The sequence below is a fragment of the Camelus ferus genome, chromosome 22 (assembly GCF_009834535.1).
Source record: "Camelus ferus isolate YT-003-E chromosome 22, BCGSAC_Cfer_1.0, whole genome shotgun sequence".
Classification (NCBI taxonomy): Eukaryota; Metazoa; Chordata; class Mammalia; order Artiodactyla; family Camelidae; genus Camelus; species Camelus ferus.
This window is the reverse complement of record NC_045717.1, coordinates 22,461,425-22,485,130: the sequence shown is the minus strand read 5'-3', so window position 1 is coordinate 22,485,130 and position 23,706 is coordinate 22,461,425. Positions and strand designations below refer to the sequence as shown.

General features: G+C 49.5%; 1 protein-coding gene across 1 annotated transcript in view; it reads left to right on the top strand.

Moving 5' to 3' along the window:
- The window catches only part of ARHGEF18 (Rho/Rac guanine nucleotide exchange factor 18), a 74,365-nt gene that overhangs the window by 15,674 nt on the left and 34,985 nt on the right, over nucleotides 1-23,706 (top strand). Inside the window, exons 7-10 of the mRNA XM_032466374.1 lie at nucleotides 23-67; nucleotides 619-696; nucleotides 1,630-1,732; nucleotides 1,873-2,014. Of these exons, the coding sequence (XP_032322265.1) occupies nucleotides 23-67; nucleotides 619-696; nucleotides 1,630-1,732; nucleotides 1,873-2,014 (368 nt within the window). The remainder of the gene's footprint in view (nucleotides 1-22; nucleotides 68-618; nucleotides 697-1,629; nucleotides 1,733-1,872; nucleotides 2,015-23,706) is intronic.

Here is a 23,706-nt window from a genome sequence, read left to right as displayed (position 1 = left end):
TGTTTTTGTTCCCCAACCCCAGGTTGATTGTCCAGCAGGTCCTTCAAGAACTTCGACAGTACCATGGGTAAGTAGGGGGAGGAGGATGGGTGTGAGGGAACAGGTGTGGGAGGACAGATGAGGAAGACAGGTAGAGGTGGGCAGGTATAGGAGTGGACAGGTATGGGGGACACGTGGGGAACAGATATGGGAAGACAGGTGGGGGACAGGTATGGAGAAGCTGGGGAGAAATGGGAGGAAAACGGTGACAGGAGAGGTGGGAGGAGGCATAGGTGCGGGAAAGGACAGGGTCCCTGAGTTGGGGAGCAGCGTGTCGCCACCAGTCCGTGTGGTACCTTTGTACAAATGGGGAAATTTGCTTCTTTCCCAAAATACTGCCATGTTAGAAAATCTCCCTGACATGCTGATTTTATTCGACCAAGGTGTGTTACCACCCTCTGCTGGAAAACCCACCACAGGGACCATGTACACAAGCCCAGGTGTGGAGGGATGTTCAGATGAGGCACGGGGTGCACACCTATCAGTGGAAGCCGCGGTGGCGGGAAGGCAGAAGAAGAGGCAGCTGGGGGAGGGAGGAAGGGCTGCTGACCCAGGTATTGGGCCCCTCTGATCCTGCAGGGCCCGGCAGAGGGCTCGCTTGTCAGTCAGCCCTGGAGGAGCCCATTCGAACCTCACCTGGTTTGAGTTCCTGTCTGAGTGAGTATGCAGAGCTGCAGGTGGGGAGCTCTGTGTGGGCTCTGATCTGGGGGTGGGAGCTGGGACCCCCATCCTCTCAATGGAACCACCAGGGCAATGGTGGAGGCGGCAGCTGGCTGGGGGTTCCCCATACACCATGGGAGGGCAGAGGAAGACTTCTTGGAGGAGGTGATGACTTGAGGTGGGTTCCAGTGGAGGAGTAGGAGTTCACCGACACAGGGAGATGAGGCTGAGGGAAGGAAATAGGTGCCTTTAGGGGAAGGCTATCAGGCTGAGGCTGGGAGGGGCCAAGAGAGGGAAGTCAGCAGACGCCACATCATCCCTGGGAAGCTGAGGAACACAGCTCTTTGGGGACTGATGGAGAGCGCTGTCAGGCTGGGGTGCAGAGTGGAGGTGCAGAATCTCCCTCCAGGGAACAGATTCTGCAGGGACTCGGTTTGTTTGTCAGTGACTTAGTATGTATGTATTAAATGAGGCTGTGCCAGTCACCCAGGAGAGGAAGGACACTGACCTGGGGCTGGAGAATCTTCTGGGAAGAGGGGAGCAGGATTTGAGAGCCCACAGGATCCACAGGGAAGATGGACAGAATTTCTAGGCTGATTAGACATGGAGGGGGCATGAGTCAGAGAAAAGAGGCAGGGACAGACAAGGCCCATCTAAGGAGCTCAAACTCGAGACCATGTCACATTCCCCTCTGTAAACCCAGTCCCCAAGGTTCCCAGAGCTTTGTCAACATCAGTGAATGTTTGTTGAGTGAATAAGTGAGTGAGAGAAGGAGGGAGCAAGTTAGGGACCACAGCAGGGATGAAACAGAACAAGGCGGGACCCCAGGGAGACAGATTCCACGTGGATCCCAGGAGAGACCCACAGGACTAGCTCAGAACAGCCCTCTGGGCCTGCTGCACCCTCCTCACTGAACTTTCCTCCCCGTAGGAGCGAGGACAGCACGAGCAAGATAGAGAGGTGTGACAGGAGCGCCAGGGTGAAACGCAGACTGAGCTCCCTCCGCAGTCGAGTCACCAGACAGAAGGAGAAGGTCAGGGGGCCGGGCCAGGGCTGGGGGGACGCCTCTCTGCCTTCTTCAGCTTGTCAAAGTGGCCCTGGCCCCAGAGCCCTGTGACTCGAGGTGGGACTGGATGCTCAGGGCATTCTAAAGCCCACTTCTGTCCCCAACAGGGGAAGAGCCCAGTACCTTTGAAGGACAAGGGTCAGGATGCTCGAGAAAGGAAGGAGTGTGTCAACGGGCACCAGCTGGCTCGGGGAACCTTTTCTGGCCACTCCAGCTGCCCCCTGTGTGGCAAACCCTTTCTGAGCTCTGGTAAGTCTGGTGGCCCAGCCTGTCCCTCTGGATGGCAGCCACTTTCTCTGCTTTACTTCCCATAAATCACCTTCATTGCCTCCTTCACTCTGTATCCTCATCCCATTTCACCCTCTCTAAGCTCTGGCTGACCCTGGCTACCTGGACAGCACCAGGGATCCAACCCTCAGAGGTGGGACCATTTGGTTAGCTCAAGGGTCCCCCAAATTCCCTTTAAGTCTCCACTTTTGTCCTTGCAAAGGTCCCTTTGCAAAATCCAGACTTGGGCAGTGTATTAGTTAGCTAGGGCTGCATAACAAAGTATCACCATCTGTTGGGCTTAAACCATGGAAAGGCGTTGTCTCACGGTTCTGGAGAAGTCTGAGATCAAGGTGTCGGCAAAGCTAGACTCCCTCTGAAGGTGCTAGGGAAGGGTCCATTCCAGGCATCTTTCCTGGCTTCTGGCAGTCTGGTGGCTTGTGGCAGCAGAACTGAAGTCTTCACGTGGCATCCTCCAAGTGTGTGTATCTATGTCTCAAATTCCCCTTTTCATAAGGATACCAGTCAAATCACATTAGGGCCCTTCCCTACTGCAGGATGCCCTCATTCTACTAAATACATCAGCAAAGACTCTGTTTCCAAATGAGGCCACCTTCTGATATACTGAGGGGGGTTAGGAATGCAACATACGAATGCGGGGTGCGGGGCTGGGGGCACAATTCAGCCCATAACAGGCGATTTCCTGCCTCCCGGTGCTCTCTTGGGAGGTAACAGTCCCTACTTGGGTAAGCACACTGGGTTCCAGAGTCCCTAGAGGGAGGTAACCCCAGTCTTTTCTGAGACTGAGAACTTTGCCTTTCTGAAAACCAGTGCCACTTTGTATGGGGTGGAGAGGAGGCGCTGGCAACGGCGTGTCGGAAGGATGCATGTGCAGTTTGCAGGCAGAATTCAGCAGTAGGCTGCGGCCAGCAAATTCAGGCAAGTGCAGGGTTCCTTGACCTTGACACTGTTGATATTTGAGGCTGGGTATTTCTTTGTTGTGGGGGTCGGTGGGGGGTTAGGTTTCCATGCATTGGAGGATGTTGAGCAGTGTTCGTGGCCTCTGCCCATTAGATGCAATTAACACCCCTCCCATGTGTCATGACAACCAAAAATGTCTCCGGATGTGGCCAGATGTCCCCCAGGGAGCCAGGATTGCCCCAGCGAGAATCAGTGGGCTACTGCGATAGAGAACTGGCCTCCAGGGCGGGCAGAGCATGGAGGGCTGCACCTCCCCCCACAGGGCAGGTGCCTCCAGGTGACCTGAGCTACAGGTTTTGCAATTCTTCCTTTCCTGGCCCCACACTTACGTGGGCATTTCCTTCTTCCTCATTCCTCCCTCTTTCCGGAGCACTGTTTTGCTGGGTGTCCTGCTGGTGGTTGCTGTTGGCAGGGGTGTCCCGTTTTTCTTCCATCGGCAGATCTCCAGCCAGCTTGCTGACACGTGAGCTGTCTTTCACCAAGGCTGATGCAGGCTTGGCAAAGTCCTCAGTGCACTGGCTTCAGCAGTCTTGAAGTCCTTTTAAGCAGCAGGTGACTTCCTGTTTCTTTCTCTCTTCTTCTTTGGGACAGGGCTGAGATCTGCTGGCTATGGGGACCTTCCTGGAGAACCAGGATCAAGCCCCCAGAGCCTTATCTCAGGCATCAAATTCAAGGGGCAACTGGGAGGTTGGCAGAAGGAAGGAAAGATCCAGAACTGAGCCATGGACAGTGTGTAAATGAGTGGCTACATCCACATGACAGTGGCAGGGTTGAGAATGTTGTAGCATGACCGCAAAGCTGAAAATACTTACCCTGTGGCTCTTTATGGCCAACGTTTGCCCATCCCTGCGCTAGCTTTTACAGCAGCAAGGAAGACCCGGGGAAGTGACTTACAGTAGCTGGCAGAGAAATAAGCCCCCTACACATCTGACCTTGAAGAACGAGGGTTCCCATAGGCACGAATTTCCTGAACACCACTTTACAATCACAGAAGACTTTGCACAAATAATGAGAGCCATGGGTAACATTACTGTACTAAGCACGTACAGTACCCCAAACCACCAAGTTCTTTAAGTGGATTTCCTCATTAGCACTCACGCCCACACTGTAAGGCAGACATTAGTGCCTCTGCTTTCCTACAGATGAGGAAACTGAGGCCCAGAGGAGTTAAGTTCTGGCCCACAGGCACACAGTCAGGATTGGAACTCAAGCCTGAGCCTTTGGTGACTGATCCATCGCCACATCACACCATTTGATTTCTTTTAATAATATAAACTAATTGTTTTTAGTTGTACCAAAGGCAATATTTTATATCTTAAAAGAAAATTAAGTTACAGACAAATGGAGAGCAAAAGTTTCACATACCCAAGACACTTTGTTGTTTGATGCACTTTATATCACTATTTGGGACAATTTTTAAGGCCACCAAAAAAGATAATGATAGCTCTGTACAATAGTATTTAAAATAACAGAGTAGAGGGAGGGTATAGCTCAATGGTAGAGCACATGCTTAGCATGCATGAGGTCCTGGGTTCAATCCCCAGTACCTCCATTAAAAACATAAATAAATAAACTGAATTACCCCCCCCCAACAAAATTAAAATAACAAGAAGATGAAAACACTTTTATTTTGCATTTCTGCAAACTATTCTAAAGACAGCAAATACGTGCTCAGCTGTTTATTCCTTTGCTTCAAAATAAGCTACCAGTAATTCTAAACCAGGCAAAAATGTGTTGTTCCCAGATGAAATATAATTGGTCATACTTGTAAAAATGTTTTGCAGTGAGTCCTTGGCTTCTATGAAAACCCAAAAATAGCAAAGGAAAGACTAGAGTTTATTTTCAAATTCTATGACTAGTTTCCAATAATCTCTTATCAGTAGACTTCCAGGCAAAATACCAGATACTAAGGATCAGATTTAATTCTTGAGGATAAGTATGAAACTTGTGGATTGCTTTCTGTGGCTAGCATAAACCGATGAAAAACCAAATGTAGAATGCCACACAAGGCAGGCAGGAGCAATAACTTAATGTTTTGTTTTATTATATGAAAAGTCAATGCTAATACTCTAGAGAAATTAACACCTACCTAGGGAATTTTTTTTTAACTTAAGTATAGTCAGTTACAATGTGTCAATTTCTGGTGTACAGCATCATGTCCCAGTCATACAGATACATCCACATATTCATTTTCATATTCTTTTTCATTAAAGATTATGACAAGATACCCTGTGCTATACAGAAGAAATTCAGTTTTTTATCTATTTTTGTATCTAGTAGTTAATATTTGCACATCTTAAACTCTCAAATATATCCCTTCCCACCCTCTTTCACCCGGTAACCATAAGATGGTTTCTTATGTCTGTAAATCTGTTTCTGTTTTGTAGATGAGTTCATTTAGTGTCTTCTTTTTTCTTTTTTTAGATTCCACATATGAGTGATAGCGTATGGTATTTTTCTCTCTCTTTCTGGCTTACTTCACTTAGAATGATGATCTCCAGGTCCATCCATGTTGCTGCAAATGGCATTATTTTATTCCTTTTTATGGCTGAGTAGTATTCCATTGTATAAATATACCACAAGTTCTTTTTCCAGTCATCTGTCGATGGACATTTAGGTTGTTTCCATGCCTTGGCTATTGTACATAGTGCTGCTATGAACATTAGGGTGCTGGTGTCTTTTCAAATTTGAGTTCCCTCCAGACATATGCCCAGGCATAGGATTGCTGGATCATATGGTATGTCTACCTTTAGTTTTCTGAGGAATCTCCATACTGTTTTCCATAATGGTTGCACCAAACTACATTCCCACCAACAGTGTAGGAGGGTTCTACTTAGGGCATTTTAACATTGTAGCAAACCAAAAGATCAAACTTCAAAATGACCAGACCTGTAACTTGGAACTGAAATATTCTGCTGCATTTTGGCATCACACCCTAACTTAGAGTGTAGAACGATCTAAGGAATCTCAGCACCACCTTGGCACGATAGAATAGCTCCTCTTACCTCTCCAGTGGTGGGGAGACCCCTTTTCTCCCTGAAGCTTTTCATATTAGATTTACAAAAGTGCAAAAAAAGCAGAGAGAGCCCCCTCGTACTGTTTGCCTAGCTTCCCCTCCTGGTAACATCTTATATGACCACAATACATTTGTCACAACTTAGAAACCAACATTGGTTCAATACTATTAACCAAACTCCAGATTTTATTCCAATTTCACCTGTTTTTTTTTTTTCCATCAGTGTTCTTCTGTTACAGGATCCAATTCAGATACTACATTATCTTCAATTATCCTGTCTCCCCAGTCCCTCTGGTTTGTGAGGGTTTCTCAAAACTCTTCTTACTGTCCATGATCATGACAGTCTTGAAAGAAGTATTAGCCAGGCGTCTTGTGCAATGTCCCTTAATCTGGGTTTATCTGTTTTTCTATAATTAGAAAGGGGTTATGGGTTTGGTGAACCTTCTTGTCCCATCATATCAGGGGTAGGGGGTTAGTGCTATCAATATGACATCCCTGAGGATGTTAGCCTTTATCACCTGGTTAAGGTAAGGTCTGCCAGGTTACTAATTTTCCCCTTTCCTACTCGTCTTGGGAAGTGAGTCACTCAATCCAGCCTACTCTCAGGGTGGTAGGAATTAAGTTCCACCTCCTGGAGACACCATTTGACTTTCGGGACAGCCCTCTGAGATCAAGCAAGATTTGACTTTCTGTAAAAGAAATGATGTGGGTAGCACTCACCATGGTGCCTGGTACACGTGGGCAGTGGTAGCATCTGTCATCATCATCATCATCATCATCATCATCATCATCATCATCATCATTTCTTGCTATTGAGGCAAAGCCAGCATCTAAGTCACAGACCCCAACCCTGGGCTTTGACCACATCCCCCACACCTGTCTAAGAAAGCATGTGAGGCCAGAATGACTGGGTCTCACTCCCAGTGGCTAAGAGCAGGCACTGCCCAGGTGTAACTCATCACAAGCCTACTACCATTGAAAGTATTCAAAGCCAGATGTCACTGCCTGTCCCCTTAAAGAAACAGCCCCACAGTAACTTAAACAGAACAGGGAATGAGTCATGCTCCAGGTAATTGTGGAAGGTGGGTCTCCAGGGTAAAGCTGAGATGCTTTCCCTGAGACCAGCCCCACTGATGGAGCACCATTCCAGACAGTCTTGCTCCTGGCCTTGACCTCTGAGGCCCCTCCAAGGTCTGACCTTGCCTACCCCTCCACCCTTCTCTCCCACTACTCAGCCACCAGGCTCCATGACCCAGCCACCCCGAAGTCTCGTGGTTGTCCGTGCACATCACTGTGCCTTGCTCATTCAGGACTGTTCCTGGAACTGCCTCCGCCAGCTAATTCTTACTCACCCTTTAAGACAAAGCACAGGGCCACCTCCCCCAGGAAGCCTGCATTTTGACTATATATGTAAGGTGACTATATATGTAAGTTCTGAGTGTCTCTAAGGCCAGTTGCTGTCAGTCAAGGGCCATTTTGCACCCCAAGGAATATTTGGCAATGTCTGGAGACACTTTTGGTTGTCAGGTTGGAGGCAGGTGCTATTGGCATCTAATGGGTAGACACCAGGAATGCTGTTCAACATCTTCCGATGCACAGGAGACCCGGAGACAGAGAATTATCCAGCCCCAACCGTCCATAGTGCCAAGATTGAGAAACACTGCTGTGGATGTGAGTTCCTTTGTCTCCTTAGCCTTTGGCAGAGTCCCTAGTCCACAGTAAGGACTCAGTAAATGCAGAATGATTGCATGGATAAAAGACAAGACATACCTCTCCTTTGTTAACAGGCCCCTTGGAAAAAAAATGGTTTCTACCTTTAGGGGAGAACTATGTCAACCTGAAGAGTTCTCTAACCAAGGTGGCTATAAAAATAAGGATCATGTCACTCCTGCTTAAAATCTTCAATGGCTCCCCATTGCCTTGAGAATAAAGTCCAAAAGTCACAACAATTCAGAGAGTGAACATTTACAGATCCACTGAGACCTCAAAAGTACCTATGTCAGGGCTTCTGACCTCAGCTGGGGTGGGGTGTCTGATGAAGTATGTCCTTGCACTTCCGGAACCTGCAGTTCTCGGGACATGCTCCCTCTCCTCATCATGAAGACTGGACTTAAGCTGAAGGCAGGTCACCTAGGGACTCTGCCACCCCAGTTTCTGAACTGAGAGCTCTCAACCATAGATTGTGTGCGTTTTGAAGTGAGTTTCATTTGGGGCGCTTTTGGCCTGGTTGACCAACCAGCTTGGACCTAAGGTGAAAGGCTCCTCTCCTGGTTCCTGCCCACTCCCTCCACCTATGGGGAGCCTGGATCAGACAAGAAGCCTCAGGACTGGGATGTCTGATGGCACCTGTGTGGGAGTGTCTGGCGTATGTTTCAGACTCTGAACACCTGTTTGGGGGTATCTGAAAGCATCTGTGTTGGAAGTATGTGGTATGTGTTTTGGAGGTATCTGAGAGTTTCCATGTGGGATCTCTGCTACCTATCTGGGTGTCTGAAAGCCTGTTTAGGGGTATCTGATGGCTCCTGGATGAAGGCATCGGGTACTTTGGGGATATTTAGCATGTTTTTCAGATTCTGAATAGTCTGGGGTATTTAACAGACCTACGTGGGGTGTCTGACCTATTTTCGAGTACCTGAAACATGTTTTGAGTACCTGAAGGCATCTGCCTGGGGGTCTGGTATGTGTTTGGAGCATCTGGGGATGCCTATGTTGGGATGTCTATGATTCACTTTTCCCAGACTTGTACTCTGCACTCCTGTAACATACGCTGCCACTTCTTCGCAAGTGACAGACCTGTTCTCTCCATTTCTAGTACCTTCCCCTTTCAAACTTCTTGCTCCCGGATTCATCCCTTTTAGAAGCCTTCAGGCTCCCCGCTACTTGCCCGCCACCGCCTCCAGGCACCCCTAGTTCCCCAGGTCGCCCCTAGCCCCGCCAATCCTCCTTGGGTCCCCTCTAGGCGCCCCCCAGTCCCGCTGACACGCCCCTCAAGGATGGCCCTCAGCCTCCTCGCAAGCACCCTCCCACTTCAGTCTCCACGCCCCGCCTAAGGCCAAGCGAACAGCCCCAGGTTCGGCCTGAACCAGTCCTTGGTTCCCGGGACCCACGGATCCTCGAGGCCCCGCTCCCTTCCGGGCCTTCACTCTCGGATCCGCCCTCGGGGGCGGGGCGCGCGTGCGCAAATCGCCGGCGCGGCTTCCCGCTTCCGGCTCGCGCTGAGGGCGGCTGTGGATCCCGGGAGCCCGGGCAGCCCCGGCGGCGGAGGCACTAGCGGAGCTGCGGGCGGCGAGCATCCTGCGGGGTACCGAGGTGAGGGCGGCGGGGCGGGCCCGAGGAGGACGGGGCTCGGGAGAAGGCCTCAGGCCCGGGAAGGTGCCGTCGGGCCCCAGGGGCGGCCTGGGGCGCGGGACCCCCGGGCGGCCTCGGCCTTGGACCCAGCCCCCGGCCGTCTCCCCCAAGCTGGCGGGCGGGACCTGCAGGGTAGGCTACCCCTTCGGTGCATGTGGGCTCCGTTTAGCTGATGCAGAGTGCAGACGATGCCCGCCGGCCCCGTCCCAGCCCCAGCCCTTGGGTGGTGCAACCTCCTTCGTTCAGAGGGAAAAGGGCACCGGTTCCAGGTTCTGGAGCGTCCGGGGCAGGACCGGGGATGCGGTGATAACCATAACAATACCCAGCACCGGGGTACTTGAAGCCTTGGAGTGGCACTCACTCCACGGGGCAGACGTCCTCTCTGTCAGTTGAGCGTCAGAGCAACAAAGCCAGACGAAGTGTGTGCGCTTTGGGTCTTCCTTACTCCTCGCTCCGGTTTCTTGTGGAAGAATTTAGATGGTGCGCTGCAGCTCTCATTGGGGGCAGGACTGAGAGACCGTTGGTTCTTGCACGGTTTGTTGTAGCTGTCTTACCCTTGTCTGTTCTACCTGGTGCTCTGTTGTGATGGAAGCAGTAGAAGAGAGCGCTGGCCCAGGGGGGGGGTAAAAAGTATTCTAAAGTTTTACCTCGAAAATGAAGAACGCTTTTCCCCCCTTTGCCTCGTTCGGGGAGAGGGGAACTCCAGCCAGGAGCGTTGAAGGGCCGGTCTCTTGTTGACTAGAGAGAGTTCAGGACAGGTGAACAGCCTTATGGCCAAGGGCGATCTGGGGATGATTTTACAGGTATCCGGGTGAATGATTAATTCCGGAGCCGTATGGAGAAGTGTCAAGGCGCGGGCTTCAGTGTCGTATCAAACCTGGGTTCTGGTCCCAGCTTTCACCCCTAAGCCCCTGCCTCGCCACCTTTAAAACGGGAATAAGGTCTGGTTCGGGGTTTGATGAAATCAGATTGTGAGGTGCATAGTGGAGTGCCTGGCACATGGTGAATGCTTCCTCCGGAAATGTTATATATTATATGCGTATGCGTATATCTGCCCCCTCCCCCGCCTGTATTTTTAAGTTGATGTTCCAAGTAATAAGGACTCTGGAAAATCTTGAGTATCTCGGTTGTTGTTTGGCCTGAGTCAGAGTTTACACCTTATCAATAGTTTGCTATCTACGGGTTAAGCCCTGTTGAGGGGGGAAAAAAGTTGTTCTAAAGTGAGTAAGAGCCTATAGCCGGTCAGCATAGCAAGTTTAATTCTTGTAAATATAACTTGTTTGGTTTTGTATAGCTTATTTCACTTTTTTTTAATTGAAGTACAGTTACAATGTGTCAAGTTCTAGTGTACAGAATCATGTCCCAGTCATGCATATATATACATATATTCGCTTGTTTCAGTTTTAAACTGCATACATGAGAGAAAGGGAGAAATGATTCTTTGATTGTTTTCTTTCGCTTTTTTTCCTTAAGTTGACTCGAGGATGCCCCCACTTTGAAAGTTGTAGCGGCGCGTACATTGTTTCTGGCAGAAACTGTGGTGTGATTTTCCTTCTTGTCACACAGTAGTGATTTCAGCAGGGCCGGTTGCCCTTGTCACCAGCCTCTGGGACTAAGGCTGTGGCCACCAGCTGTGCCTCCCTGGGTGTTTACGTTCCACGTTTTTAGCATATTTTTGATCCTTGGGTCAAGGTCTCCTTCATTCTTCGTCTCTTATCCTGGGTCCTGTGTCCATTTCCTTCAAATACCGCTGATGACTTTTGAAACATTTTCATCTCGGGCTCTCTGAAGTCATTTAAAGCCCGGAGACCTTTGTCACATCCAGCCAATCATCGTTTCTTTGTTACTTGTTAGTTAAACTTTACTTTCCCCCTGAAAGTGGCGAAGAGCTGCTGTGTTTTGAAAACTTCTCCAGGTGCAAAGCAATTCCAGTCAGCTCCTGGAGCTGCCTGTAGGAGTTTGTTGGAGGAGGAATGCGGCCAACCCGTAGGGGGAGAGGGGTGGGGGGGGGTGCCAGCGACACTGATTAAAATAATGTTCTCTGGGAGGTCTCAGTGAGAGGACCCCTGCAGCCTGGCTCATTTTCCGTAGTTAAAACTGCCTGGATGTAAACTAAATTCTCCCTGCTTGCTTCTCTGCTTTTGTTCTTAGAGTCATAGTTTTCAGGGAGGAGAGAGTTGCAGGAGGTTATGTCCAAAGTAGCAAATGCAAGCTGACTTACCATCATGTCTTGAAATAAATACTCTAAAGGTTTAGCTAAGAGTATATACATTTAACACATTGTGGGCGGTTACATTTTAAACGCATGTAACTTTTTTTTTAAAAAATGTAACAGCTTTAGTAAGGTATAATTCATGTACCATAAAATCCACCCGTTTAAAGAGTTCCTTTATGAGGGTTTTAGTACATTCACAGGCTTAGGCAACTGTGACGACTATCTAAGGCCAGAGCATTTTATCAGCTGGTCATCCCTATGCATGGGTTTCTGGAGGCAAGAAAGGCAAAAGAGGGAGGTAATCTAAGCAGGTGCCCCCTCCAATGCAGTGTGGGACAGAGGGAGGGAAGGACCATGTCAAATTACTTGGCGGGAATCCAGCGTGATCCTGCCCACAAGGACAGTTACGCACTGTTTATGGATAACTCTAATTTGCTGAGGTTAATTTTCAGAAGGAAATTGAATTGAGAAAGAAGACTAAATTGGGAAGTCACCCACAGAAGGGTTAGCATACTCACTAGTTCCCTCACAAGCGTGGAATGGGTACCAGACACAATGGAGAGCATCCCTGAGTATCAAAGTGCTAAAGGAGCAGCCTTGGGGAGCTCCCAGTGCCAGGATGTGGGGATTGATGGTGAGTCCTTGTGACCCTTGGCAGTGTCCACGTGGGGGCTCCTAATCAAGGACTTGATTGAAAGATGGGAAGATGACCAAGTGGAGACCCTCAGACACAGCAGGTGGGACTGTGGACTGGGGCCACCACTTTAGAAGACAGTCTGGTGATTCCTCAAAAAGTTGGATGCAGATTTCCCATAGGATCCAGCGATTCCACAACTAGGTATGCGCCAAAGGGAAATGAAAGCTGAGGTCTGCACAGAAACTGGCACAAAAATGTTCCTAGGTGCATTGTTCGCAGTAGCCAGAAAAGTGGAAACAATCCAAATGTCCATCAGCCAATGAATGGGCAAAGAAAATGTGGGCCATCCACACTGTGGAATATTATTCAGCCATAAAAAGGAGCAAGGCACTGACACATACCACAACAGGGGTGAGCCTTGAAAACATGATGCCGAGTGAAAGAAGCCAGTCCCAAAACACCACAGAGTGTATGGTTCCATTTATGTGAAATGTCTAGAACAGGCAAATCCATAGAGACAAAAAGTTGGTTAATGGTTGCCTTGGGTGGAGGGAGGGGGAAGTGGAGAGTGGCAGCTAAGTGGTGCAGATTTTCTTTTGGGGTGATGCAAAACGTCCTGAAATTGTTTGTGGCGATGGAGGTACCACTCTGAATAGACTAAAAGCCATCGGATTGTACACTTGGGTGAATCACATAGGATGTGAATTTCATCTCAAGAAAGCTGTTAAGGGCTGGGGTGGGGGTGGCAGAGAGAGGCTGCATGAGAGTGGAAATGGCGTGGGGATGGGACAGAATTGTTAGAGGTGGTTTGAGACTAGGTAGCTGGAAGGCTGAGGGGTAAAAATAAGAGAACCCTAAAGAAAAGGGGAACCACTCAGCAAGACATGACAGGAGGCTGGATTACTGACCCTTAACAGAGTCTCTTTCTCCTGAAGTTGATTATTGACTCGGGTCCCTGCCATGCGGGAGATGGTTGCAAATACTCTGTTCCATCCATTGTGGCAGACGTTGAGGCAGAGATGTGGGGCTGGAATGTCACCACAGATGTATCTCAAGGATGGGCGGGAGAGCCCTCCATCTCCTGTAGGAGTGGTTGCGCTGAGCGTCTGCAGCAACTGGCAGAGAGGGAACAGCATGTACGAAGGCTCAGAGTCAGGAAGCAATGTGCTGTTGATCAGGTAGAGCTGAAATGGACATTTTATAGGCTGGGGTGTTACCATAGAGGACTCTATGGCCATTTGCATCCGTAGGTGGAGGATGGCTTGGAAGAGGCGGCAGCTGGAGACAGGGAGGCTGGCTGGGGGATGATTTGGGCCCAAACAAGGACAGCTTGGAAAGAGGATAGACTTCAGAGTCTAGTCAAAGGTAGATGTGTCTGGACTTAGTTGATAGTGTGGTGGGGGAGTGTGACGCAGGTGACGTAGGTGACTGTGCAGATGATCGGCCCTGAAGTCATCAGCTGGTAGAACTCTCCCTTACCTGGGCACCTGCAGCAAGCCAGTGGCAACACTCATCAGCATGACTAGTTTGGATCCCTCTGGAAATTCATCTTGCATTGGAGAGATGGAAAGCTGTGTTCCCTGCCCTCAGATCAAGGGTCTCTTCCTCCCACCTTCACCCGACCCCGAGATCTTTTGGGGCTCAGAAACAATGAAAGGGACCTGGAGGTTGTAGCTCTTTGGGATGGAGTGAGAGCAGGGCAGAAGGACAGCAGTTTATTGAGAAAGCAGTCATCACCAACCCTGGCTTGTGGTAGAGGAAGGAAGGAAGGAGAGATGCAGAGAACCCAGCAGCTAAGTGATGCAAAACCCATCAGCAATGAAATCTGACAGTAGAACGGCCATCTGGTTGATGCGCTTATGTAGTCACAAGTGGGAGCCTGGGGAGTTTGACTGCCATCAGCCCAGTGGCTTCCACTTCCAGGGCTTTTCTGGCCATTCCCAGCAGCATCAGCCCCCACCCCACCCCCTCCGTGTGTTAAGTACGGAGAGTTGTAGCTTCAGAGACTGGAGGGACATCTGTGTCTCTCCTCTGTTCTGTGATCTGTAGCTGGCCTCTCCCACCACACTGATCTTGTGAAAACATCACCCAAAGAGGCCCACACCCTAACCCCCCAGAACTTCAAATATGTGCCCTTCCCATGACAACAAGGGACTTCGTGGGTGTGATGAAGTTAAGGCTCTGGCGCTGGGGAGGTGATGGTGGATTCTCCAGGTGGACCCCGTGTCATCGTGAGGGTCCCTATGTGAGGGAGGCAGGAGGGTCTGGGTTAGAGAAGGAGACGTGATGATGGAAGCAGAGGTCAGAGAGAGGTTAGAAGATGCTGGCTTTGAAGACGGAGGAAGGGGCCACTAGCCAAGGAGTGCAGGCAGCTGCTAGAAACTGAAAAGAGCCAGGAAACATTCTCCCCAAGAGTCTCCAGAAGAATCATAGCCCTGCCGACCCATTTTAGACTTCAGAACCAAAAGAGAAGAAACGTGTGTTGTTCCCAGCCACCGTTTGTGCGAATTTGTTACAGAAACGATAGGACACTTGTCCACCCATTTTTTTAAAAATTAGACTTATTTATTTATTTTTAATTAGGTTTATTAATTTTATTTTCTTAAAGGAGGTACTGGAGATTGAACCCAGGACCTCGTGCATACTAAGCACACACTTTACCACTGAGCTCTACCCTCCCTCTTTGTCCATTCAGTTTTTGTCTCGTTTGCTTGGAAGCTCAGCCTTCCCATTTGAGTTGGGAGTGCCCCCCAACACGCACACACACACCGGCCCCACCTCACCACCCTTTCCAGCCCTTCCTTCAACCACGGACTCTTCTAACACTCCAGGCTTTTCTCAGGATTCCAGCTGCCTCAAGCAGGCCCTTATCACCCACCTTCGCTGACCTGCCCCGCGGGCCCTTCTCCACACACACCCGGGAGCACCAGGAACCGAAGGGTGGTGGCAGGGAGCGCAGGTCTGCTTTTGTGGTGTTGGAGATGATACTTAAATACTCAAATCCTCAGTTCCCTGTCTGTCAAATTAGAAACATAATAACACTCCTTATTTCATAGGGTTGGAGTGTTTTTCTTTCTAATTGAAGTATAGTTGATTTACAGTGTTGTGTTAGTTTCTGGTGTACAGCATAGCGAGTCAGTTATACATATGTATGTATCATTGCAGGTTACTACAAGCTATTGAATATAGTTCCTTGGGCTCTACACTATGATCTTGTTCATATAGGGTTGTTGTTGCTTGTGGCATGGGCAGCAGTGTTTGGGTGTGTTCATTCATTCATTCATTCGTTCAGCAGATTATTCCTCGGCACCTGCTGTGAACCAGGTTGCAGCAGTAAACACAACTTTGCTCTTTTTAAAAAATTTATTTTAAAAAATAACTTCTTTCACAATGAAAATATATATATAAACAAGTATAATTTTTTTTTAAATGAAGGGCAACCACAGTGGTCTGCTTAGAAATTTGAGGAGCAATTGTAAGTCACATCCGGCAAGTCAGTACTTTTAAATTTGTCACTTGCCCCAACCGATTTATTAGCAGGAAGCTCAAACCTGCCTTGTGGTGTTTCCCCATCTTCTAGAATGTTCCAGAAGCTCCAATCAAAGGGGAGGGCCCCCGGTTTCCCCACTGGCTGGGGAGAGCTCTGCCACTCAGAGGGTCGGCCACTCTGCCCCTGATTTTTTAAGTTGAGATGTTATAATTTCCTATGCCATAGCGTTCACCCTTTTAAAGTGACTCTGTGGTTTTCAATATATTCAGAGTTGTGCAGCCATCACCACTGTCTAATTGTAGAACATTCTCATCACCCCAAAAGGAAATTTCATTCCCAATAGCAGTCACTCCCTGTTTCCCCATCCCCAAGCCTTCGGCGACCACAAATCCACTTCCTGTCTCTATGTATTTGCCTATTGTGGACATTTCCTATAAATGAATTCCTACAAGGCATGGCCTTTTGCATCTGGCTTCTTTTATTTAGCATAGTATTTTCAAGGTTCAGCCATGTCGTAGCCCGAATCTAGCTATCTTTAATGTGTAATGACATAAGCCTTAAAGGAACGGTGACGTGGGCCATGCCTGACGTGTGTGCAGGCTGCCCCTGGGACAGCATCCCATTTCACTCAGTTGACCTGACAGAGTGTCATCTCCTGGGTGTTGATTAGTTTCCTGTCCTGTCTGCAGAGAGGGGGTCGGTCCTCGCTTGAGGGGCCCCTCAGCCGCTGCCTCTGCATCTGGGTCCTTGCCATGCTGGCCCATAAGTACCTAGTGAGCTGAGCAACTGGTCTACTGTCCAAATACACAGAAGCAGTTAAGGTGAAACCTGAAGGCTTCCTCGATGGTAAAGCTAAACACTATCCCTGGAGATTATAAAAACCAAAGTTGCTTTCCGTTGGTCTGGAAGGTTCACTTCATAGATGAGCCTGAAGACAGGGGCTTCTGGGATTCTATTGTGTGTTTGGTTTTGACTGTGACCATTTTACACAGTGACCCCGTAAGCATGCATAAACATACACACACACACACACACTCTCTCTCTCTCTCTGGATTCCAAAGTTTTACTCTGTTCTTTGTGTCTTTTACATTGAAGTATAGTTGATTTACAATATTGTGTTAGTTTCAGGTGTACAGCAAAGTAATTCGGTTCTACGTATCTATATGTATGTATGTCTTTTAAAAGTTCTTTTCCATTATAATTTATTACAAGATATTGAATATAGTTCCTTGTGCAACTCTGATGTTATTTATTCTATTTTATTATAAACTGTTTTCCCAACTCACAAATGGGCCATGGTCACAGGGTCAGAACCTCGGGACCCCAGTGCACCAGACAACAGGGAAATCTTTAGAAAAGAGTGAAACACTCGGCAGCACAGTTAATAGCTTTGACTTTTGAGGAACTACATTAGCTTCCTAAGGCCACTGTAACAAATTCCTACAAACCGGATGGCTTAAACTAACAGACATGCATTCTCTCGTGGTTCTGGAGGCCAGAAGTCTGAAATCGAGGTGTCTGCAGGGCCACCCCCCCTTGGAAGGCTCTCGGGAGGACCTTCCTTGACTGTCGTCCGGCTTCTAGAAGGCGGCCCTAGGCTTGCCTTGGCCTTGGCTGTATGCCTCCTTTCCCTGCAGCAATATTCACTTGGTCTTTTCTTCTGTAGGTCTCTCTGTCTCTGTCTCTGTGTGTCTCTGAGTCCAAATCTCCCCCTTCTTTCCCTTATAAAGACACCGTCACTTGGGCCGAGGGCCCACCCTAAATCCAGGATGATCTCATCTTGAGATCCCTCAGTTGATTACATAGGCAGAGACCCTGTTTCCAAATAAGGCCACGTTCTGAGTTGCTGGGTGGATGTGAATTGGGTGGGGGGACCCTATTCACCCCATCTCAGGACCGTTCTCGTTCCAGTGGCTTGCAAAGGAAAGCAAGTTTACAGTAGTTATTAGTACTCAATTCTTACATTCTTTAGAACGCATAGTAATTTTCAGATATTTTAAAGTTAAGATAAGTGTTGAACTTCTGGCTCACTCTTGGGAACCCAGTAAGTGAGGAGAGGAAATCTTAAGAACTAGTTTGTTTCTTAAAAATCTTCTAAATCTGAATCCTCTGTGACTATAGTTTACTACAAAGTATAAACAAACAGGTACCTAATATATTCCGATGGACCCAATGCTTGGCTGTTTGCCTGTACTCTATATAATCTATTCTTTCTTCATGCATTCAGATACCACCCTCATCAAATGCAAGTCTTGTCACTTTCAAGAGGAAAGCAGTGTTCCCTCTGCCTAGTCCTGCACCTCGCTTACATGAGTACACCGAAGTGTTTTCTTCCTGACCTTGAGACATGAGGTATATTAAAATATATTCATGCTCACACCATTGCAGTACTAAGAAGGAATACTGATGAAGGTCTTTGCAAGGTCCTGGAATTTTCCTAAAATAGAAGCTGGTTGCTGACTTACATGCATAGTTATAGCTGGCATTCTTAGGATCGTGGGGATCTTGGGAGGCTCCAAGACCCACCTCCTACCTGCTTGCTCCCAGCATGGGCTGTTTCAGGGCTCTGGAATTCAGTAATGACTCCACGCAGTTAATCCACTTCACTGCTCACCTTATTCTGTTCCCCTGTATGTGTCAGGGATTAAAAATGGGAGCTTCCCATGCCCCATGAGACCTGCTGCATGCATTTTGCTTGTTGGGGCTGGGCCCTCCTTTTCAAAACAAACCAATTAGATACGGTAGACCAGGGAATGGCAGACTTTTCCTGTAAGGAGCCGGATAGTAAACGTTATAGACTTCCCAGGCCTCGCAGCCTCGGTCACAGCTACTCACAAAGCAGCCCCAGACAACAGGGAAGCACATGGCGGGGCTGTGTTCCAATAAAACTTTATTGACAAAAACCGGGTGGCCAGCCAAGGGCCAGAGTTTGCCAACCCCTACAATAGACTCCTGGTTTTCACTGTTCTCTTCCTAGGGCGGTGACTCCGATCTTGTAAATTTGGTGATAGACACAGGTCTGGGGCAGGAATTCCTCGCCTGATGAGAGCTTGCACTGGGAACTCCCTGCCAAGGGTCTTTCCAAGCCCCACTCACCCCTGCCAGCACTTCCATTGTCTTTTTACAGAAATGCAGTGCCCTCGAATAATTTCCCCACCCTCTGCAAGCAAACAGGTTGTTTTTTTTTTTCCTGGCATGTTTCTTTCGTGCGTTTTTCTTTCCTGCCTTCTGCCTTTAACAGAATGCATTTTTATCTGCTGAAAGAGAAACCCATTGGCCTCTGTCAAGTGTTTGATTTCCTCTGCCCTCCTTACAGCCACCTCCGCTAACATTTGCTCTTTATTTCCCGCATTCAAAGTTTCTTTAAAATAATAACAACAACAACAACAATAATAGTAATGCCCATTGGGGTTTTCTGGAAGATTTCAGATGTGTAGTGGCTACACCTGAATTAATCTTTTCAAAATCACTTGTTTTCATTGAAATGTTTTGTAGTCGCGTCATTTTGATTTCTGTGCAGTCATTAGAATTAACACAGTTGTTTAAAACAGGCCCGTGGAGAAGGTGGGGAAGGCGGGCTGCCCTTCCTGGTGAGGCCTGGGGCGGGGCGGGGGGTAGAATTGTTTCACTGGGGCCCCTGCAGTCCGCATCTGGCCTCGAGCCCAGAGCAGGGAGAGGTACTTGTTCATAAGGCATGTGCTCGCTCATTGGTTTGTTTTGGAAAGGAGGGCCTAGCCCCAGCAACTACCCCTGGATGCTGCTGCAGGTGCCTCTTCCTGACCCCAGGATGGGGTGTGACATGGGGCAGAGGGAGCGGGTAAGCTCTGGGACAAGCCTGGACAGTGCAGGGCGTCTCTTCTCACGTTCTTTCCCAGCCGTGTTAATATCGCAGCGTCGAGGTCACACCTCAGGCCTCCTGGCCAGGTTTGCCTGTTTGCAATCTCACGTCGAAAGGCCGCCTCCCCTGGTGACCAATGACATCCTTCAGGGGTGACTCTTACTAGTTCACTCTTGGCAAAAAGTTCCGGGAACACCCCCACCTGGCCCCCATGCAGCAGTTAAACTTGTTCATTAGAATGACTCAAAACACCAAACAGAGTGGTTTTGTTCCATTACCCATCTTTGTCGAAGGCTTAGGGGATCTGAAGAGTTAGTGCTTAAGGGTGGGGGAGGGACCTTGCAGGCCACTTGTAGAGCCCCCCTGGGGTTCCCTGTGTGTTGTAATCAATCTCTTGATGAAGCTCTTGGGGTCCCGTCCGCAGGACAGCTGTCAGGGGCAAAAGCAAAAAGAGGTTCTTAAGCGCTGTCTGTGTCTGTCTTCTGACACGGGGGTGTCAGGTTCGTGGCAGAAAGTCTGAATCCGCGATTGTCAAAGGGCAGCTGCTCGGAAGGTCGAGTCTCCCACAGCACTAGTTGTGCCTTCCCTTAGAAAACATTTTAACCATTTTGAAGTGTACATTGATGATACTGTGTATCCATCCCCGCCATCCATCTCCTGGGCTTTCTCCCCAGACAAATCTGTCCCCATGAAACACTCACTCCCCCTCCCCTGGCGCCTGCCATTCTACTTTCTACCTCCAAGAATCTGACTACACTAGGTCCCTTATATATGTAAAGTCGGGCAGTATTTGGCCTTTTGTGACTGGCTTATGTCACAGAGCATGGTGTCCTCAAGGTTCCTCCAGGTTGTAGCATGTGAATTTCCTCCCTTTTTAAGGCTGGGTGACATTCCATTTTACTGCCCTATGACATTTTGTTTATCCATTCAGCTGTCAATGGACACTTGGGTTGCTTCCACCCTTTGGCTGTTGGGAATCACGCTGCTGTGAACACAGGTGTGCAAATACCTGTCTGAGTCCCTGCATTCAATTCTTTGGGGTACACAGAAGTGGAGTTGCTGGGTCCTGTGGAGCTCCACGTTTGACTTTTTGAGGAACTGCCAAACTTCTCCACAGCAGCTGTACCATTTTACACCCCCCCAGCCATTTATGAGGATTCCAGTTTCTCCACATCCTCACCAACACTTGTTATTCTCCACTTTTAAAATGTGTACCATCCCCGTCGATGTGAAGAGGCATCTCATTGTGGTTTTGATTTGCATTTTCCTAAAATAGTGAAGTTGAGCATCTTGTCATGTGCTTATTAGCCATTTCTCTGTCTTCCTTGGAGACATGTCTACTCAAGTCCTTTGCCCATTTTTGAATGGGACTGTTGGTTTTTCAATCGTTGAGTCATAACTCCTCTACACTAGTTGTGTCTGACGCTGTGGGGTGGCAAGAACTTAAAAGCAAGCCTCAGCTACCCGTGACCTTTGACGTCTCCAGGCATCCCACCAGAAAGCTGGGGACTGATAATTGTGACCCCCCAGCCTGGGAAGGAAGCGGAAGAATTGGCCCGGTGCAGCCTCCCAGCCAGAGACCAGCCAACCTGCAGTCACCCCCTGTCACCCAGAATCACCCCGGAGAGTGGGCTATGACAGAGCAGCTGCAGTCAGGAGCCTTGAAACTGGCGTGAATCATTAGGGAGAAATAGTGTCACATCAGCCTGACTTCCTCTCCTGGCAGATGGCTGTCGAGTCCAGCAGACCAGGAAAACGAGGTGGAACGTGGGGAGGTGGCAGGTGTCTGAATCGGATCCTGGACAGCATTCTTGGGGGCAGGATGAGAAGCACACCCAGATGGTAGGATAATCCTGAGCCAATCACCCTGTGGCCGTGTGTATAACTAGTGGAGGAAAGTTCCCAAAGGGCGCCACTTCATGGGTGCACAAGTGTCAACGCAGCGGGAGCCTGCCCTCAGCTGCCAGCCTCTGCTCTGTCCTGACTGGTCATTTGCCACGGTATTTAGAAAGAGAAAGACGTGGAAAGTTTGCTAAGCAAAAGCTGGAGGGGTGGCCTTCATCTCTGTGTCAGCACATCAGGGTCCCAAAATCTCAGCGACTGAAACAGTTGGCTAAACCAGCCAGGTGGACTTCAGAGAGAGGAAGGCTGAAGTTCCCAAGCCGGGGTCTGAACCAGCCCTTCCTGGCCCGGGCGCCACGGACGTTTGGGGCCAGGTGATTGTCTGCGGTGGTAGGATGCCAGGCCACATCCTTGGTGGTGACCCGCTTGATGTCAGGAGCACCCCTCCCCCAGTGGTCATGATCAGAAATGTTCCCAGAGCTGCTGTATGTCCCCTGGGGGACAGAATCACTGCCACATAAGAACCACTGGTCTAATAAGCAACTGCTTAGGATGGGGACATAGGACCAGATAACAGCCTGTGAGAAAACAGCTTAGCGATTTCAGTTAATAATAACAGGTTAACCCAGCGGTTGTGATCTGAGCTGCTCCTTTCCCACCCCCACCCCCACCCCACCCCCACAAACAGAAGGCTTTTCGGGTCCTGCTTGCAACAAAGCAGGGATTCTGTGGGTAGCTGGTTGCGAGTCTTGTCCCATTCAGTCCCCAGGCAACTCTGCAGAGCTGTCTCCCCAGCCCTGGAATCTCGTACACTCCTTGGCTTCAGGCACCGTCCTCTGCCCAAATTTCCATCCTTCGTCTAGTCCCCTCTCCTGAGCGCCACACTCCCGGGTAGCTGCTGCCTCCATCGCCTCAGGTCCTGAGTCCTGAGTCCTGACTCCCACCCGCAGTCAGTCGCAGTCAGCCTCGCCACCTCTCCCCTCTCCTGGCCGCAAGCCTGCCCCTCCCTCTGCCTTCCCCTGTCAGGCCCTGGCACCCTGCACCCTCGGCCCCTTCCAGCCTGCTCCCCGGTCGCATCCACTGCTCCCAGAGGCAAAGCTGATTTTGTAGCCTCCTGCATAAACCTTTCTGTGGTTTCCGTTTCCGGGATAAAGTGTTATCCCCAAGGCCCACGTCGGAACCTTCACACACAAAGGCGGCCCTCCACCCACTTCATTTATCCTCTGCCCACCCAGACCAGGTGCCTCCCGACCTCCCTGCCTCCCGACCTCCCTCCCTTCAGCAAACACGTTTTGAGCATCCACCCTGCGCCAGGCCCCGTGCCAACAACTGACGACACAGAGCTCCCCGCCGCATGGTCTCCTCTCTAAGTAAAGGTGCAGATGCAGTTCACGCCTCGCTGCTTGTGGGTTCCGGGTTCATGTTTCCACCCACGAGTGAAAATTGATCTGTCACCCCCAGGTCAGCGCTCACAGCGTCTTCTCGGCCATTCCATGGCTCGCACAGAGCGGCAGGACGTTTGAGTTCTCAGCCAGGGTTGGGCCAGGCACACTCTGCCTTCTTGTCTTAGCTTGTTCTGTAAACAGGCATCCTTTTTGCAGTGTATCCAGTGCTGCGTTTTTCGCATTCTCATGCTTTCTGTTCCCGGTTCCAAGTGCTGCCTCATGTCCTCCGCGTGTCAGACCGCTCTGTTGAGTGAGGCGAGAGTTACAGAGCTGTTGGCCACAAGTTTAATGTTAATGCATTGACAGTATTTATTAACTAAGGCACCTTTCAGCAGAAACACACATCACACAAGGTTGTGTATTAATGCTTCGACGAAGATAATGGCCTGAGGCTCTTGGAGCCTAACTCCAGATTTGCCCTAGAAGTCAGCGTTCACCGCAGCCTTGTGGACGTCACCACTGCCAAGCGGGTGGGGAGACCTCCCAGACTGGGCCTCCTGCCCCCTCCCCATCACTCCTGCGTTGCAGGTGTGTCTTCTCTCCAACCACATTTGTCCCCTGCGCCCCCGACACACCTGCAGCCCCTTCAGTGCAGCGCGGGGAGCCCCAGCCACTGTAAAGGGAACTCCTCATCCCTAGCCTGTCTTGGGAGCATGTCCTTACCCTTAATTGGAGGCCTGCCACCCTCCCGTGCCTGCTGCAGGGCAGGCATCCTGTCTCCCTGTCTGACTGATCCTCCTTCTCCTCCAGACCCCCTCTCTCTTGGGATTCATCATCCCAAGGAGTCACCCCAGTTTGTAACCACATCGCACGCAGTGCCTGCCCCTGGGGCATTCTGCCACATGCTCTGGGCCAGCCAGCT